The following is an 18,941-nucleotide window of genomic DNA, read 5'->3' on the forward strand; positions in this document are numbered from 1 at the left end:
CCACGTTTCACCTGATTTCTGGCAAGCCAGGTTGCCAGAAATCAAAGGCAAACCTCCTTCTGTTTTCAAAACTCATACCTGCAACTGAGGTAACCTAAAAGTTTCATGTGCGGCAAGTGCAGCTAGCAAATGGAGATTGTGGCTTTATTACGGTACATGCTCGGGAGCCTACGGCAGAAGAGTTGCTGACCAAGCAAGCCCTTTGCTATTCTTAATTATATATATAAACACTCACTATAAATAGGCTCAGCTGACAAGTCACATGCTTCAAGTGAAGCTGTAGGTACAAAAATGGAGGCATAGCTCTGAACTATCCCAAATGCAGACCACAACCTCTCTAACTTCTTTACAGGTGAAAAAAAAAAAAAAAAAAGGAAGAGAGAAACTTCTCATTCTCAGGTGGAGCCTGAGACTGAAATACCTGAGGATATCAGCAGGAACACCACATGCTACGTTCACCTCGTACCTTAAGGCAGAAGAACAGCTTCTAGTCTCCTCAAATGCATTCCTCTGCTCCTCCAAGGAGCAGGAAGGGCAAAGTTTTCAAGTTGCAAACTGTTAATGCGTGTCTGAAGAGCTCAAAAGGCAGTCCAAATAAAAACTACAAGAAATATATAGCAGTTTCTTTCGCGTGCAGCAGTATCTAAACAAAAGAGTTGCTGCAGAGAGCAAACTGGATACCATCAGTACAAAACACAGACAGAGGAGAAATTTTTGATTCAGAAACAAAGAACCAATTAGTTTTCTGCATTGCTGTTACTATCAGAAACTGAAAATATGCTAGTGTTATATTGTTATATTCTTTTGCTTGGGCACACACATGACAAAGGCAGGGGATCTCCTGGTTATCACTGACCTTGTCTGCACAGCACAGTCTTTCTAATGGAATAGACTGAAATGCTTGTGCCCACAGCGCCCAAGCCTGAATGTCTGGCTGAGCAAACCAGAAGTGAAGGGTCAGGAGAGAGACACTGGGATTCACTCTCGTGCTCCAAAGTCCCACAAAAACAGCTGCAGTAAGAGGAACCAAGGCAGAAACGACAAGCTGAACGATACAGCACACCCTACCAAAACCTCTGTAACCACATAAATACGTGAAAGAGCACCGTGCCTTAGGGGTGCAAGGCAAGCCTCATTCTGCCTGTGCTGGGCAGTACTGCTGCGCTGGTCAGGCTGTTCTGAGCGCTGGCTCTGCTCTGGGGATGCAGCTATATTAATTTCTCAGACTGGCACAGCTTTTTTCCATGCCACTCACTGCCTCCAGAGGAGGAACCAGGCCATCACGGTGTGCGCAGCTGACACAACGTGGAACATCAAATACTTGCAGACATGCTTTGCAGGTCTGCCAGCTCAAGACAAACAGCTTTTACATTACAAATTTCTGCTCTGACCTGTGCAAACAGGGATTAGAAACACCCACAGGGTCGCTCTCACACTGCTTCCTACATGGTATGAGCAAAGGGGAGTTGCCATGCCTTTCTATTTGCAGAAAAGACATGGCTTGACTCCTTCAGCCTGTGTCTCGCCCCATTCATGAGGCTTTTCAGAGCCTGGAGGTACGCAACCTCTTTGTGGCCCTTTTCCCAATTAACTGGGAGTAAGGGCTGTTTTCCACATCACTTACAAGCTGACAATTCCTTACTATGCATTGAAAGAAATACATTTCCCCATTAAATGTTTGTAACCTGGAGGTAGACACCTCATTACTTAAAGTACTTAACCAAATTAATGGCTCTGCTGGCAAATTTTTAAATGCAACCCACCTATATCAAACACAGACCTTGTGGCTGCTGATTAATAGGCACAAGATAGACTTTGTAATAATGTTATTAATCACTCTTCATTTCTCACACTGCCTGCCAGATGATGAGAGAAATCAAAAGCCTGTTCCTCACCTGTTCACTTTAAATGAAATGAAACATTTTTTTTTTTTTTGGTAATTATGTAGAAGCTTTTCCTCACAATTCACGGGAACTAACTGAAATACGTGTGCAATAGCATCTGCACCAAAGGGACTGGCAGGCAACACTGGGTTCCCAGCTGGGCATGCTGCCCTGTTTTGGGGCACCAGTGCAGCAACCATGCTATGTTTGGATGTGTGAGCACAGTTTCCAGTATGTCCTTTCCTCTAATAGAAGCAGGATGCACTTACGGTAGAAAATATGTCATTACATATGTTTACTTTGATAATTAATAACCAACTTAAAAAAATACATGTCACTCAAGCAATCCAGTTACACATCTAAAACCACTTAATACCTTCTTTTAAAAAAACTTCCTTCAGTTTTCTTTTTATGAACTACAATTTTCATTTTTATTTTGTTTAATGGAAGAGAGCATCAGCTATTCTATAAATATGCAATAGATTTACACCCCTTTTTTTTTTTTTTCTTTTTTTTCCTATCTACACACACTGCTTCTTCTGGGAAAAATTCAACTTTATGTTACTCGTTGTAATTCTAGAAAAGTAAAAACTGGGCACTTAAAAGTGACTTCAAACAAAGGCAGAAGAGAATTATCAATTCCATATGTAGAAACAACTTCTTCCTGGGGTTATAGCAATACCAGAAAATGGGAAACAGCTCCCCAAACCGCTTTTAGGTGAACACGGAAGGTACTGAGTCCAGGGTCAGAGGAAACAATTTCCATGAAAAGAAGATAAAGGCAGTAGCTTGGCAGCTTTTCCTGCTTTAACAGCTAAATTCTCGCCTTTTCTTTAGGAGACAACTTCCTCTTTCACAAAGGAAAACATTTCAAAAATCTTAACTGTCCCTGCACATCTACAGCTATATTTTCAATTTCATGCTAAGATGCCAAGTCATTTGTTAGAGCAGAAAGCCCCAGATACCTCTTAGTCCAACACAATGAAAAACAATAGATGTGCTCCTTCTCGCTTCCCTCACAAACTTATTTGAAGCATGGTTTTGTTTGTCTGCTAATTTTAAATAACCTCCCAGGCTTTTAGCACCAATGTGAAGACATTATTGCTTCAGTCCCCTGCGTCACGTAGTGCTGCTCTCTGAGCAACAGCCTGCAGCAGCAAGCTCTGTCACTGATGGTGGTTCCCTGAGCCCTAGTTCCTCGTCAGTGAGCAGATTCACACAACAGACAATGTTGAGAGCAGAAAAAACAAGCAAACAAACAAAAAAACACTTTAGACTTAGCAAATGATGTCATTGCTTCTGAAGCCCCGTGACCTTCCATACCAGCTCAGAGTCCTTTTATCTGCTCTCCAGGTTTTCCTCCGAGCTCATACGGATCATGCTTTTTGACCTTTCTCACCAGGCCAAGGACTTCAAATAAACAAGAGAGTAAATTCTAAAGGAAGCTGAGTTCCCAAAGGGTTCACACGTTTGGACAGAGCAGCTATGGGGAGCAAGGAGAAAGAGGAAGGAGAAAAAAATGCCTAGACTCAGGCAGCCACTGAACTCGCCACCAGCCTGGCCACAGCCACCAGCCATGACGCAGCAGTAAACTTCCAACTTTAAGGACATGCATCAAGTGTGCAAGTGCGTGACAAAGCTTTATTCACAGAAGGTTGAAAACAAAATTAAAAGGAAAAAAAAAGACCTTTGTCTGAAAGAAAAAAAGTCCATGTGTGGTCAGTGACGGTGCCCACAGCTGTATGAAATAGGAAGCTGTCCCGCTAATGACGCGAGAACGAGAAGTACTCAAATTACAATTTTCATTCACATATTCCTCTTCAAAATGCATGCACTGAAAGAAAACAGTCAAACAAACAAACAAAAAAAATAACTAGGCATTCTCCTTTAACACATTTCTCATGTTGAGACTGCAAGTAGGGAAGCACAAAGGCTGCTGTTCGAGGGCTGCAGTCACTACCCCACCAATCAGAACGAGGGCAGATGATGCATCTCAGATGTCTCCACAAGCATTTCTACTGGAAGTAATTTCCTATTTTGACATTGAGAGCGATAATTTCATTAAAACTACAGAAGCAGGAATAATCTCAGACTGAAAATTATATTTTTCTATTTTCACGGACACCCTCAGATAAACAGAGGACTCGGGCTACTTGCTCCTGCTGCCCAAGTGAGATGAAACACACCACCAGCAGCACCCTTCTCCTCTCCCACAAAACAGCCTCTTGTTCAAAATGTTTTCCACTGTGGCAAACAAATGATCGTTCAGTGCTTCACTGAACACAGTTTTGCAATGTGACAAGTTAACAGCAGGCTTTTTTGTTCACAGTTTCTCAAGCCGAGGTCTATCTGTAAATTTGGCTTTGACTTTTTGGCTTAGCCCTTCAGTGGTTTCCAGTGATACTCAAATGGCATCTCAAAGATGAAAACACCCAAGCCAGTGCTGGACATGCATGTTACTCCAGATCTTCCCACACTGCAAAATGCTGTATTTTAACAGTCACCAAGGATGTATCAATTTTAGCTGGCAATGCAATAAATTCAATTGGGAGAGTCAGAGAAGAAATTAAGCAAAACATTTAGAAGCAAACTCTCCACGCAACTATGTGCTTTCCAGAAGATAAAAATGTTACCTTTCAAGCAGCCATTTTGCAAAAGCATTACTGTTAACCCTTCTAAAGGATAGAATCCCATCTTCTGTTCCAAAATATTCAGCTGAGAAAGTCTAAGATCAGCAGGTCTTCTTAGCCATGTGCTGAAATTTTACATGCATGTTTTCTTGCACACACAGATTGCTAAATTTTTTCTTGTTAACTATTTCTACCCTGGGCCTTCAGCTTTTTTCAAAGTTTGCTGAGAGTTCTAGGTTAGAATGAACATGCCATAAATGAGTGTCCATCTCAGCTACTTCAGAGTAGCCCAGGTAGACGAGTACATTCATGGCTGTTGCATTGGTAGGTGGAATTAGGAATTAGGAGACTGAGATATGGCACTAATTCATTTTGTTTTTGTGTGCATTTTCACTAAGTGAATTTAACTGTACAGAAAGCAGTTTGTTAGTTCACCTTCACCCAATCTAAAAGGTTGTCTTCTGTTGCTTGGGGGTAGGGGTGTGTTTTTCAAATGCACAAAGAAAGAAAAAAAATCAAATAAAAAAAATTCACAAAGAAAGATAAAAATCAATTCCCTTGGCCTTGTTGAGAATAAAACCTATTTTTGAAATCCATTTTTGTGAACCTTTTGGAAACAAGAAACCACCTATGCAAACAATTACAAGAGTCGTTTGTTTATTTATTTATTTATTTAAATTAAAAACTGAACATGAGTGTAAATATTGAACTACTCAGGTTTATCTTTCTCTGGCCATTCTTGGAGGAACCCCTAGAGTTTGCCCTTTAAATTTATTTCTTCCCTGAAAGGTAATAAATTATAGTGAAGTCAGGGGAAAGACTTTTATTAAACAAGGCCTCATTTCCATCGTATGTAAAGAAATGGATTTACTAGAGCAATTTTCCCCCTTCAAAAATGAAATAAAATGATACCACATTCCTGCCTTGGTAAATGATGGAAGTTCCTCAAAGCAGTTTCAAAAGATCCTGAACGAAAATAAATAATGCTTATTCTTAACTGAAGGGGGAAAGATGGGGGAAACTTCCAAATGGATTCCCAAGGGTGAAGTGATGAATTACACAGGGATAGCTGGAATACTTTAGAGAAAAGACTGTTACCAAGGACATATCAGCTTTAGCTGAGGATGCAATAAATTTAATTGGGAGAGTCAGTGAAGAAATTAAGCAGAACATCTAGAACCAAACCCCCAACACACCCAAACAGGCTCTGGGTTCAGAGAAAGAGCTGTCTGGATCCGGAGCAACAGAAACTTCTGTTTCAGCAGCAAGAGCTTGCTCAGGCTTGTTTTGAAAAAGGAAGCTACTGATGAGGTTTATGACGTAAACTACCCACACTGTTATTTTCACATGCCACATTTCCTTATTCTTTATTTTCTTGCAAAATCCTCACCTGCCAGGCAGCAATGAGACAGGATTTGTTTTGGGGCTACACTGCCAAATTTGATAAGATCAACTGTAATTCATTTTCTGGAGTATAAACAATAGTAAAAATGACCAGTGAGTGAGATTTAGAGAGATCAGTAAGTGTCACAGAGCACACGTTATTGCTTTTACTAGAAGAGTATGAAAAGCAAGCAAGAAAAATACATCCATCCAAGTCCAAAGTGTTTTAAACTTAAGACACACTCCAATTACTTCGTAACTATGTATGCACTGCAGCTTACATCTTTAGCAAGATTTCATGCTTCCATTTCTTCAATTGAAAGCAGAAACCCATTTTTCAAAAAATAGTTATTCACAAAAATTATTAATCCTTTTATAAAATAGTGCAATATCTAGCTAATACAGTAAGAAATGTATATCAAGAATATATATATCATATATATTCATATATAAGAATTTGGACACTTGTATGCATATAAAAATTACTAGTCCACTCTTGTTAGGGATAACAGGCATCGTGAAAATTCCATTTTTACTGGTATTAAAACAGACTGATTTCACAGTTAAATACTCTAACAAATATAAACAATACTCTGAAGACTTCTGTTTTCCTTCACCTATGTACAAGCTGAAGGTACACAGATTTTTTTTTTTTAAACTCAGTATCAAAATGTTATTAAGACAGAAAAGAAAAAAAAAAGTAACACATGATAAGCATTAGCAGCCATGGCAACCATCCCCACCCCAAACTGTACGTGTTCTCTATTTTTGTCAAAGGAATCTTCAGAGGAGCAATCACACCTGCTCATAAGGACTTCCACCGAGAAAAGAGAAAGCAACCCAAGCCATCAAAAATCTTACAGGGTGAGGTATGTTGTATGAAAATCTTGTATTTTAATGAAGATTTCTTCATGCAAATATTTGATGATACAGCTTGAAATTATTGCAGTCATGCTGCAGCTCTGAAAGCACTCATTATAAACCTTCCCCTCCTCCACACTGCTCATACAATGGTAATAACAATTAATCGTATAAACTCCACGAGGAGCGCTCCATTTAGACTACGGTCATCAGCCACAATTTCCCAGTTTACTTGACCGTGGGTTAAATTCACAGTTTATGCACTTTTAAAATATACTTATCTGAAAACACTGGGACTGCACATAACTGCACCCTGTGTGTTAGAACAGAAAGTCATTGATGCTCGGGCTCGTATTGCCAGCGCCAGTCCCAGAGTTTATTGCCCTGTTTTTCCGTCCGGACTAAATCAATACACAAGCGACATTACTGTGATGCAGGGGTCAGGCAGGGTTGGTGACTCTGAATGAGCCCCCCGTGCTGGCCACAGGGTAACCCGGTATTTATGGCTTCACATCCCCCCACTTCCAGGGAAGATGTGAAATGTGCCACCCTCAGCCTAACGCCAGCCGGATCTCACTCCCTGGCTCAGCTCTACGTGGAAAATGCAATCTTGTTAAGGGAAAAACATCTGGATGCTACTGTCAGGGCCACCACTACCTTGCGGATGGATGTCTCCAAATGAAGATGACATGTTTATTTACAGTCATCTCAGGGAAAACACTGCTGAAGAACTTGTCTCTCTTCATGCCAGCAGGACTCCTTAGGGAGAAGGCGATGAGGTGAAGCTGTCACCCTCTAGCCCCAGGGCTCAGAGTTAAACCCCCATCCTCTCTGAAAGATCCTCGTATCAGCTGCACTGTGCTACCAGAGCTGATGTTTGCTTTGGACCACGAGAGTAACTTTCCATGGGCAGGGAAGGCCTGCTGACGGTCAAGTGAATCCATGACCAAGCTCTGGCTAGACAGTGTCATCTTGATACCAGCCCATGACCACTTACTCGGTGACTGTCAAAATACATTTCATAAAGCTTAGGTTTAAAACCTTTAAGATTTAGCAGCCGGTGAAGACAGGCCATGCCTGTTAGCCACATGACACTGCAGGGGTATGGAAATAAAGACATCCCTCCGGTGACACTCAGGGTGTTTTCGTTCAGGCTGCAGCACTAATTCTTGCTCTTTTCATTTTCTACTGCCAATTTAGTAGTCTTGTTGCACGGGGGGAGGAAGTGGGAAAAGATGCAGACCACACGTCATAAAAGACAGCGTAGATATTGAAAACATCTTTTTAAAATGTGCTCTCATAGAACTCCATGTTTTTGATTGTGGAATAAAACAGTGCATTTCAATCAATCACCCAGAAAAGTTAAAGTTATCAATAATGCATTCTGGGTGCTTTAGTTGCCTGTCCACATACAGCATGTTGAAACTCGGTATGTTACCACAGTTATTTGCTGCTTTCCATCCCCATTTGGTACTTAGTTGTGAAAGAGAAGCTACAAAAGTACAAAAGTAAGTCTCTCGTGCAATTCATTACTGCGGCAGAAAGAGAGGGCAGGAAAAAAGCTGTTACCGAGCAGTTCCACCCTTCCAGATGTTTATACTGAACTTCCAGATGTTTTCCTTGCGTCTATTGCTTCGTTATAATATGGGAAGGGACTGTCTTCAAACGCAGAAAGACTCCTTTAAATCAAAACAGTTTAGACAAAAAGAACCTTCACTTTTTTTTTTTTTAATTTGTGCTTACGTTGGTTTTCAAAATCTTACAGATTAAACCTTACTCCTACAAAGTGGATGGTCTTACAGGCCGGGAAGGCCTAAGTGTCTTCTTAGTTCCCGTGAACATAAAGGGTAAGCAATCAGGAGCGCATTGTTTGCTCTCCCTCTGTCCTAGGGGGTAACTGTGGTGCTCAGCTCAACAGGCTTGCCTGGTCTGGGCCAAACACCATTGAGAACTCACCCAAAACAGAAGGCTAATTGGATGGATCATAGGAAGAGCTGTTGCTATTATTATTTCAAATTTAGTTATAAAACCTCAGTATCATAATCTCAGATACAGCAGTTTTCCAGCCTGTATCAGGAAGACATAATGATTAATTACAATGAAAGGACTGGCAAAACTACCTCATAATTTTAATGATTCTGCAGGGGGACCACACACCAGGTTCAGTTTTTTGCCTTTATTGTCTCTTGTATCATAATGGTGGCAAAAGAAGGTTTTCAGACAAAGACCACATTCTAGACAGGGAATACTGTCCAAAGATGTGTACGGAGGTTTAGGGAAGAGTTATCCACATTATGAAAACAGGAGCTGATAAGCAAGGCAGGAGAATATACAGGCTGACCTTCCAATGCTTGTGATCTAAGCTGATACTTTTCTTCAAATGCATGTATATAAGAATGCCCAAAAACACCTAGTCTTACATGGCTTGTTTCATTTCATGAAAACCCAAAGCAGAGCTAGTTTTTCAGACGTGAGCTCTGAAATCCGCTTTTTTTTTTTTTTTTCCCTCCTTTTGATGTTTTCATCACTTCTTAAAAGAGCAGTTAGATACTGTCACCCTCTTTTGGAACAAATCTGCAAATCTGCATCTGGCCCTGCTGAATGCTTTCACAGTCCAACTATGACTTCTGCAAGGAACAGCAGTTTAGCTTTGTCCTTAAAAAGAAGATACAAAAACAGCGAGGACAGAAGGGAAGAAAGATGCCAGCTTTCAGCTGTGGCATCCGCTAGGTTTCTGCCTGTTCCTTTGACTGCTCATTTAAACCTAACACATGTTCGTGGTGAAATGCAAAGTGTCATTGGGTTGCAAGCCAAACCAGACCCGATTTTATGGCCGTGTGCGGTATACAGATCAGTCCTGCCTTAGCCCCAGCGCACAGGAAAAGGCATGCTCTGGAGAAAGAGCTTTATGTTCCCTGCTACATTTGAAAGATTTCAAAAGCCGCCTTGTTAGAAGAAAAAAAAAAAAAAAAAGCGCTCAACTATGAAATCACTTCCTTCTGTTTAAAATATTTCACTCAAGGAAAAAAAAAAAAGCTAAAAACAAAAGGGCATAAAAAGAAAAAAAAAATATGTTCTTCGCCTCCGACGTGCTCCCGGGACTCGGTACCCCGGCTCTGCGGGATGACGCCGGGTGCCAGACCCCGACCTCTCCCGCTGCACAATCGGCTGCTTGTGCGTGGTGGCTGGCGGCCGTCCCGCTCGCCGGCAGCCCCGGGGCATCGCGCTCGCTCCTGACCGAAACTGGGGTCCTGGCCAGGCCTGAGGACTGGGGGTGTCAGGCAGTTCCCATGCTGACTCCCTCCCACAAAAGGTAGCGTGATGGAGAGAGGGGAAGAGGTGACCTGCTCGCACAGAAAAAGCCACACAGCATAAGATACACATTCAGCCATTCCAGGCAGTCCAGGACACCCACCTTTTCAGCCTTTCCCAAAGCAGAAACAAACTCTTCCCCTGCAGCACTGTGGATCAGCTAGCTTTGGGAGGAGGCACTTGGGACGTATGATGCTTTGGAATTAAATCTGTTGCTTGTGAAAACTTTAAACCAGATTTGCAAGTGGACTTCAAGCAGTGCAAGAGCACCAAGACACCCAAAGGATCAGTAAGTTCTCTCCTCCAAACTCAGACATCCCCTACCTAATCAGCGCTTCCAGCTGATGCTCAACTTTCATTTCAGAACCAGACAACAATCCTCCACTGGAAGTGGCAACTCGGTGATACGGGACAGCTCTCGTCAGCTGGTGGCAACTAACGAGCTTTTCTCACGGTTCAGTTAGCAATCTGCTTAACACCCCGATGTACAAACAATTAACCTCCCCAAATTCTCTCTGGTTGCCCCTACGCCTGATTCCTGGCTTCAGGCTGATCTTCCTCATTTCTATACTGCTGTTTCTCAGCCTTCTTTACCTTGCAAGCTGCATCTCCCAGATGATAGCGAGGTGAAAGCATTGCTGCTGCTTTACCCGACAGCCCTATGACTGAACTGTTCCAGCCAAACTGCCTGGAAGTTGCTTTGTCTTCCTCAAAGAGATCCAATAAAAGACTGTCTCTCACTAAAAATGGTGTTTTTTTGCAGATTAGAAGAGGTGCTAAAGCAAAGTGTGTGCACAACGCTGAATGAATTTAGCTGCATCAGTGATAAGAAATAAGGTCCTGTTAGGGTTTTGTGGAAAACTTAACATGTGCTACCCGCAGTACCGACAAATTTTACTCCAAATACTCTAAATGAAGAATCAGAGATATTACTGAGCTACATCAGCAGTTAAACTTTAGTCACCTTCAGTTTGGCTAATGCTACTTAGCCATTGGAGTTGTTCCGCTGTTTTGAGAACAATAAATACCTTGAAAAAATGAGGCTCTTATTAGGGGCTACTCTAGGTTCTTTGTATAGCTGTTGTGGTCCGGGTCTGTGGTGCTGTTGTGGTACTGGGTGGCCTCCACCCAGGAGAATGGAGGAAGGTACAGTCAGTACCTATGCTTCCAGCTAGCCCCATGCATGCTTGGTATTAACTACCATTTGCAATTTATTCGGTGACTTATATGTTGCTACAATTCTGCATTTTACTGTTATCAGTGCTTTCTATTCCCCATTCGCTTTTTTTTTTTTTTTTTTAATGCCTGAACCAGTCATTCTTCTTACAGGAAATACTTCACTGTTATATGAAAAGTAATTTACTCAGAAGAGGAAACAAGGATCTATTTCAAAAAAAAAAAAAAAGAAAAGAAAAAAGAAAAAAAAAGGAAAAAAAAAAAGAAAGTCTTCAAAACCCAAGTTCTCTTTGTTTCCTTAACCTCATCTTGCCTTCTGCAAGGAGGGAGGTATGGAGAGACAGGTTTCTGAACCACCAGGCAGTCAAAAGAAGTTTAACCCAACGCTACAGCCTCCCATGCAAAACTCTGAAGGATGTTCTTTCCCTAAAGAAAAAAGCAGGACACTTAGGAATACAGCTTTTTAATGGATGGACCTGGTAGTCCTACACAGTCCATATTCTGGTTAAAATGCAAATTGCTAGGTCAGAAAGCAGCATGCACATTCTTAAACTAAAACACGAGTTGTCACGGTGACTCACAATAAAGCTCTGTAACCATCTTCTTTGTCTGTACAGGCAGTAACTGTTAGAAAGCAAAAATCACAGTGTAAAACCACGGATATCAGGACCTTAGAGCAAGAACCTTGGCTAAGTTTTGGTCCTTGGCGACTGGGTACTGTGGCATTTATGGATGACTAAGGCAACTTCACCATGCAAAAGGGAACTATTATCCCAAGAGACCCGTGTACCATGCTGGACGGTCTCATGTGTAGGTCCACATCTGGGGTTGAGGAAGCAACCAGCACCATCCCTGCCTGCCTGCAGCTCACCTACATCTGCTGCAACAAAGGGCAGAAGAAACTGCAAGGAAAATCGCCAGAGAGTGGTGCCCTGTATCCAACATGTCCTTTCGCATAAGAAAGCTGAGAGCCCAAGACCAAAACCAAATACACCCATCCACAGAAAGACAGAAGACATCTGACCCCAAAGTGTGCCATGATATTCACGTCATGTTTCCTCATTTTCCAAGCTCTGAACCTCAGGGACCTCCCGAGTGTTGCACTGAAACACGTTAAAACCTCATGTTGTATCTTTCTGCATAAATAAAGTGGCAGTTTCTTAGATATACTTATAGCAGAGACCTGAGCATACTGTGCATGCAGTCTTGCCTAATGTGTGAAATCCTTTCACTGATAGCCTTTAGCTCCTCTTTGTTCTCCAGACACAAAGTACTGCCTGAATATGCACACTGCTTTTTGAGTAGCAAAAGGAAACAACAGGTTCTTCAGTGGATAGTGCAGCTTCCCCTGTATTATTATTATTATTATTATTTTTAAGATTGCAGCCATTTGGCATCTTCCAGAGCAAAAGGGTGAACACTGCCCAGGATAGGCTGCTGCTATAGGTTTCAAACCTGCATTGCTGCAAACAAACACACAAACAAAAAACCAACAACCCTTACATCTCAAGGTCCTGTTTCTTCATCAGTTTCATGTCACAGGGCTGAGTGACCAAGTCTCTGATGTCCATTTCAATAAAAAGGCTTGATAATCCCAACACAGTAATGAATACTGGGGCTTCTTATGGGCCCTGCCTCTTCTACCATCCTTCAAATGCTGCTGACCTTCCAGAAGTTGGGCATGCATTACTGCAATCACATGATAAGAAGCAGAGAGGGGAACGTAGGTGGGACGAAGTAAATACTTACCAAGCACAATGACCACAGTCTTCAGGAGGCTCATCATCGTGTCCCGATTCCTGCGGGGTCCAGAACTGTGTCTGGACATTCTCATAGTCCTTTGGCGGACATACCCAAAGATATGAGCATATAGGACCACCATGACCACGAAAGTGACCAGGTTGAAAATAGCCCAGAAGACCAGGTAGGAGTCACTATAGAGCGGTGCCATGTTGGAGCAGTGAGTGATATCACAAATACAGTTCCATCCGACACTTGGTATGGCGCCCATTACGATGGCCATAGTCCAGATAACAACAATTACCACCACCACTCGCCGGTTGCTCATCCGAGTATGTAGCTGCATGCGAAAGACTGTAATGTGCCGCTCGATAGCGATGGCCAACAGATTGGCTACAGAAGCCGTCAGGCTAGTGTCAATGAGACCCTGACGGAGAAGCCAGGTGCTTACAGTCAATCTTCTAGTGTTGGGTCCTGTGTTAAACATTAAGTAAAAGTAGGCCAGCCCTGCAAAAAAGTCCGCAGCAGCTAAGTTGGCCATTAAGTAATAAATAGGAAAGTGGAATCGGCGGTTGACATAAATAGCCACCATAACCAAGAGGTTGGCCAGCATGATGAAGATGCAGACGGTAATCCCCAAGCCCATTACGAGCTTGCTGACAGTGTTCCATTCAGTGGCTAGATATTTTCCACTCCGGTTATAAAAGAAGGCAATGGTTTCATTGTAGTAGCACTGTGGTTCACTCATGGCTGTGGACTGAAAGAAGAGGGAGGGGGGGGGGAAAAAGAGAGAGAAAAAGAACGACATCAGAACTAAAAACATATGATTGCCTGCATGGACAAGGCATGCACAGAGAGCAGGGAGAGGCACTGGAGGCAGGAAGGGAACACGCTTCAGAACAAATTTATTTTTTCAGAACAAATAGCATTCCACAACTCACAAACAATTGCTCTGAGGAGTCCAGTAACTGCAACCAGATTAGAAACAAACAGAAATACTTCCATCTGCTCTGGGAACTAGCATGACTTCTGACATAGTTGTAAATTACATAGTAAATATTAAGAGCTTCTGGCCAAACAGACCTGCTGAAAAAACTCACTCATGGAGAAGGGCATGCAATTCATAATTAAAAGACGTTACCTCTGTTATAGAATGCCTTATTTATGTTATCAATGCATAAAAACATTGTTTGTCTGTAGCTGTGTTAAAAGACAAGCTCCTCAATGAGCAGGAAAAGTTATTGCAGTTCTCAGGAGATTTTCATTCATTTAGGTCTCTGTCAGGGGCGTTTCTTGTGCTGTCTTAAAAATGGGGAAGAACAACACTAAATTAAAATCATCAATGTGTGCTAAGAACGTAAATTCCCAGGGCCAGTCGTCCTGTCTGTCCATAAAGCACGAAGTGCATTTATAAGCCATAAAGGAAGCCACTGGATTTCTAAGAGCATTCTCCTTTTACCATCAACCATGTTTCTAAACCGGGTTACAAATGCACTGTGCCTTTAGCTATAACTCACCTAAACTTGCTTATTTCAGTTAGAAAAGGAAGGAGTGAGGCAAGGAAAGAAAAAAGCAGTATTCGTCTTAGCAAGTGTTAAAAGCAACAGACTTTATTTCTTGCATTAAATATTGTTATGGCTATGTCAAGAAATACATGATTAATTTTCCTGCCAGAGTACCCAGCTGAGCACAGCTATGGGTGCAGCAAGCAAGGCCTGTACCCTACCAGAATATAAAAGTTTTGTGTAAAAACACTGGCCAACAAGAAAATGCTTAATAAGTTTCCTTCCTAAGCTATAATCAATTACTCAAGGTGTAATTCCCAAAAGGCAAACCTCAGAAAAAGAAACTCTTTTGAGTAACACACTGGTTCCTTGTTTAGCATGGCTTATCATAAAGGACTTAAAAATAAAATAATAAAAAGAAAACCAACAAGAAGTTCATGTCAGAAAAGTCTCTGTTTGAAGAGGCTCAGGAGACCTGTCTCTAGTTTTATGGCTGTGAAACTTTACTGACTGAACTTTTTTTTTTTTTCTTAAACACAGAAAGAGAAGCAGTTTTAGCAAGAAAGCAGGTAATAAGACGAAATAAGGAACAGATCAACAATATTAAAAGATAAGAATTTCTTCCCATTTAAAAATGCAAACCAAAAAAACAAAAACAAACAAACAAAAAAAAAAACCAACATGTTTTAGACAGGTCCGGCCATTCTGAGGAAATGCTACAGCTAACACAGCCTTCACTTTGAAACCAAACATGTACACAATTGGGAAACAGAAATAGTAATTGGACTCAAGTGAAAATAGTATATGATGAAGATTTCCTTAGAATTACTACTCAGAGCTATTTCTGCTTGTTTTCATTTGCATCTCTTTGTCGTCACAACTAGGCTAGTTCCAATAAAGCAATGTACAAAACTTCTCACCTGTATCCCAAATGTGCCACATGATAGCTAGATTTGTGTTAAAGAAAAAGGTTTTTCTAAAAATGATTTTACCCCCAACCTAAACATTGATCAGAAACATTTGCAGACCCAGGATAATAAAAAGCCAGAGTAAATACTATTTCTCAGCACACTTACTATAAAACTTTTATTGTTCCTCTAGGATACATCAACTCTTAGGTTAGAAACCTTTCAGTCTTAATTATTTAAGAATTTAAAGAAGTTCTCAGGATCTCTCCACTGCCTAGAAAAAATGATTTACAAGGGATACTTAATAAAGGGAGACCTAGCTACAAGACATCTGGCTTTAATTCTTTGCTTAAATATTGTGTGGTAATAACAGGTCAACTATAAGAAGCCTTGAGGGAGGGAGGAAGTCATAGGAATGAATTAGTGGACCTTATAAAATCTTGCCAACATCTGCATTAATTATGTGAATGCCCTGTTTTTTGCCCTCTGTATGAATATCTGGACACAGTCTCAGTTACAAAGGAGGTCATGACTCCAAAATCTAGTGGAAGTTTGTGATCCTGAATAAATCCTATCTTCTTCCATGTATTTACTGATCTAAATGTTTCTTGTAGATGACTGCTGCCCATACTTAACAACTTTTGCTCCCCTGTTGCTCCTGCAGAGAGACAGAAACTACACCTGGCAGAACATATATTTTAATTTCAGAAATTGAAAATGTGGTAGATGTTGCTTTCCTTTTTCCCTTGTGTTGACTTTGTTTTGCATTTGGGGTTAGAACGTGAAATATTCCTCTGATTTTGTAATATTCTCCCCACACTCCTCATATGAAACCTGAAACGAGATAGGATAACACAAGGCTCATTGTAATATGCACAAAGTGTATTGCATTTGTCTCATTCACAAAGTGACAAGCCAGGGCTAAATGTGTGCAATGCCAATAAGAATATGCTAAGTGCTACAGAGCCAGACATTTTAGGTTTGAAAACAGGGTAGCACCTGAATAATCCCAGATGAACAGAACGAGGCTCACTAGTTTCTTTTCTTTTGAATACATAGGAACAAAAGACTCTGGTCATGTAAAGGATTTTGAAAGACGTTTTGTGCTCAGGGCATGCTAATCTAAAACCTGGAATCCTCCTTTAAGAGCAATCTTTTCAATCCCAGGGGAAAGAAGAGTTTTTCAGGGCCTCGGTCATGCAGGTGTTTGCTCTTGAGAGTTAAATTGGGAATTGATTGGTGTTCACCACTGGAGTTTCCAGACACCATAATAAATGGGTCCATTAGCGACAGTAATAAGGAACAGGTCGCTAACAAAAGTTCAAATAGGGGACTTCCAGATGATGGACTTTCTCGGATGCCAGCAGATATCCACGGGAAGGTTTTGACCTCACGGGTCATGAACATACAGAGATCCCAAGGCATCACATTTACCCATGATGCTGCTGTCTGGCTGCAGAAGCTTCAGCAAGAGGAAAATAAAATGTACCTCCGAGTACTGAAAGTGTTAATATACCATAATGACACACACAAGCAGGCAGACCCAGCCCCTCTCCTGCCCCTGAAGGAAAAGGGGCAGGGAAGTTTATATTTTAATTTCCTGAAGTTTCACTCAGTGTGTTTCATTGCATGGGTGAGCCAGATGTGCAGTGCCCTGAGATTTACCTCATCCATTTCATATATCTCAACAGAAGTTTAAAACAAACTGAGCCACAAATTGCCCATGCTAACTAAATCTCCAGGACACGTCTGCGCAGAAAAAAGACAACATCTGCATTACAAATCAACAAGATACATAAAGGAAAATTGAATAATAACTGGCTGAAATCAAAGCCTCCTCTAACCATACGAAGTTGATTTAATACCCAAGCCAAAGAACAAGAAAATCCTGAGTATATGGGGTTAAAACCTCTCGAAAACATGAGACCTAGGCACAACCCCAACCCAGTGCACACAGACTGGGAAACTGAGCACCAGGACTTCATAAAGAAGACTCACTCTGGTTTTACAGCCAACACCTTTTCATCCTGCAGTGAGAATGTCACCTTGGCAGTGGCCTCTCCAGCCACTCTCTGCTACACGTGTCTCCTTGTCTCCTCCGCTGTGGTGGTACTGGACCATGCCACTGGGGTGGCAATGAGGAGGCTGGGAACAAGAGTGACTTTCTCTCCAGTGATCAGTGCTTGATTCATCCTGCTGCTGCCCCAGCCCCTCCAGCACGGCTGAAAGAGTGGGGTGAGGAATTGGGCCAAGGCACGGAGAGGCCTTGCCCATGGGGTTATTCTTGGGTGAGCAGCCCATTACCACCTTATCCTCCTGGGAGAAAGACTGGAGTGGAGAAGGCAGGGGGTGCCTGGAGCAGAAAGGTGAGAGGGGAGCTCTGGATCCTACCACCTCAGTGCATGAATGGCAAATGATCACTATATAAACTCCACTGCAATCTGAGAATTTGCAGAGTTCCTTAGTTCACCTAGCCCCCCACTTCCCCCAAGAAAAACACAACAGAAGACCCCCCACCAAGACATGTGTGCATTTATTTCTTGCTGAGAGAAATAGAGATGAACAGTCTTAGCATACTAAGGTCTGACTTTTATAGAGCCTTTAAAACTTGGAAGCCACAACAATGTTTCCATATCCAAGAAAATGTTTAAAAAGTATTTTAACCCTAAGCCCTCCAAACACAGTCTGTTTCTCTCCTTTTCCCCTTTACTGAATTAACCTTGACATGCTGCTGTTTTCTTACCCAGAACACGAAGAGGAGATGAAAATCCATTTATTTGGCAAAGACGCCTGGGAAAGATGACAACTCTGCATGCAGCAAAATGCCAAGTAGAAGCCAGAGACCTCAAATTTACAGAAGTCATTCAACTTGCATGCAGTCTCCTTGAAGTTTGCAAGACTCAGAGGAGACTCATCCTATACAGGATGAGATTTTAATTCTTAGGTAGCTACCTTTGGATCCCCAAAATAATATTTATCATTCTCAGTGCTATCCGGAAGTCCAGAAAATATTTCAGAGGAAAGGCAGAATTGGAAACAGTAGGTTAGGACTCCAAAACGGCAATAGGTGGCTTACAGGTCTACATTTAGTACAGCAGTGAATGGAAAAGCAATAGCACTTCTTTGAATTTAGCTAAATACTCTGATATTTACCAACATACCAGGAAGGCTTGAGCTGGAAGACTTGGGGAAACTGCCCGTTTCAAAATCCTCAAAAAGGGTATAAATTAAGAATATCTTTAAAATAAGCATAAGAGAGTAAGTATAGGAATAATTGATTCAATATGTAAATAATTTCTCAAGCTGCAATTGCAAAATCTTGGTCTTTATAGAAGTAAAGTTGTAACAGATGAGAAAAAAAATCCAATTTGCAACAAAAAATTCTCCACTATCTAATGAAAAGCATAAACTACTGTTCAGACTATGGGATGCAAAGGAAATAAGAGGTTCAAAAATAAAGGGGGAAAGGATGGTGTTTTTTACTTTAAAAATAGAAGTTGATAGGTATCATTTACCCAAAATGTTAAGTCCAAAATCAAGAAA

At 41.4% G+C, this 18,941-nt stretch overlaps 1 protein-coding gene across 7 annotated transcripts in view; it reads right to left on the reverse strand.

Annotated features, from left to right (window-relative positions):
* Positions 1–18,941, reverse strand: part of LPAR1 (lysophosphatidic acid receptor 1) — a 69,927-nt gene that overhangs the window by 20,971 nt on the left and 30,015 nt on the right. For 5 of the 7 annotated variants that reach the window (XR_010827470.1, XM_066987849.1, XM_066987848.1 and 2 more), the window contains exons 3-4: positions 12,995–13,742; positions 11,827–11,869 (exon numbers count right to left, since the gene is read on the reverse strand). Coding sequence is in view for 6 of the 7 variants with exons in the window: in XM_066987849.1 (XP_066843950.1) it covers positions 11,827–11,869; positions 12,995–13,742 (791 nt within the window). In the remaining variant the exon portion in view is untranslated. The remainder of the gene's footprint in view (positions 1–11,826; positions 11,870–12,994; positions 13,743–18,941) is intronic. The other 2 variants (XM_048050568.2, XM_048050566.2) reach the window with 1 other exon arrangement.

The sequence above is a fragment of the Anser cygnoides genome, chromosome Z, assembly GCF_040182565.1.
Source record: "Anser cygnoides isolate HZ-2024a breed goose chromosome Z, Taihu_goose_T2T_genome, whole genome shotgun sequence".
NCBI lineage: Eukaryota > Metazoa > Chordata > Aves > Anseriformes > Anatidae > Anser > Anser cygnoides.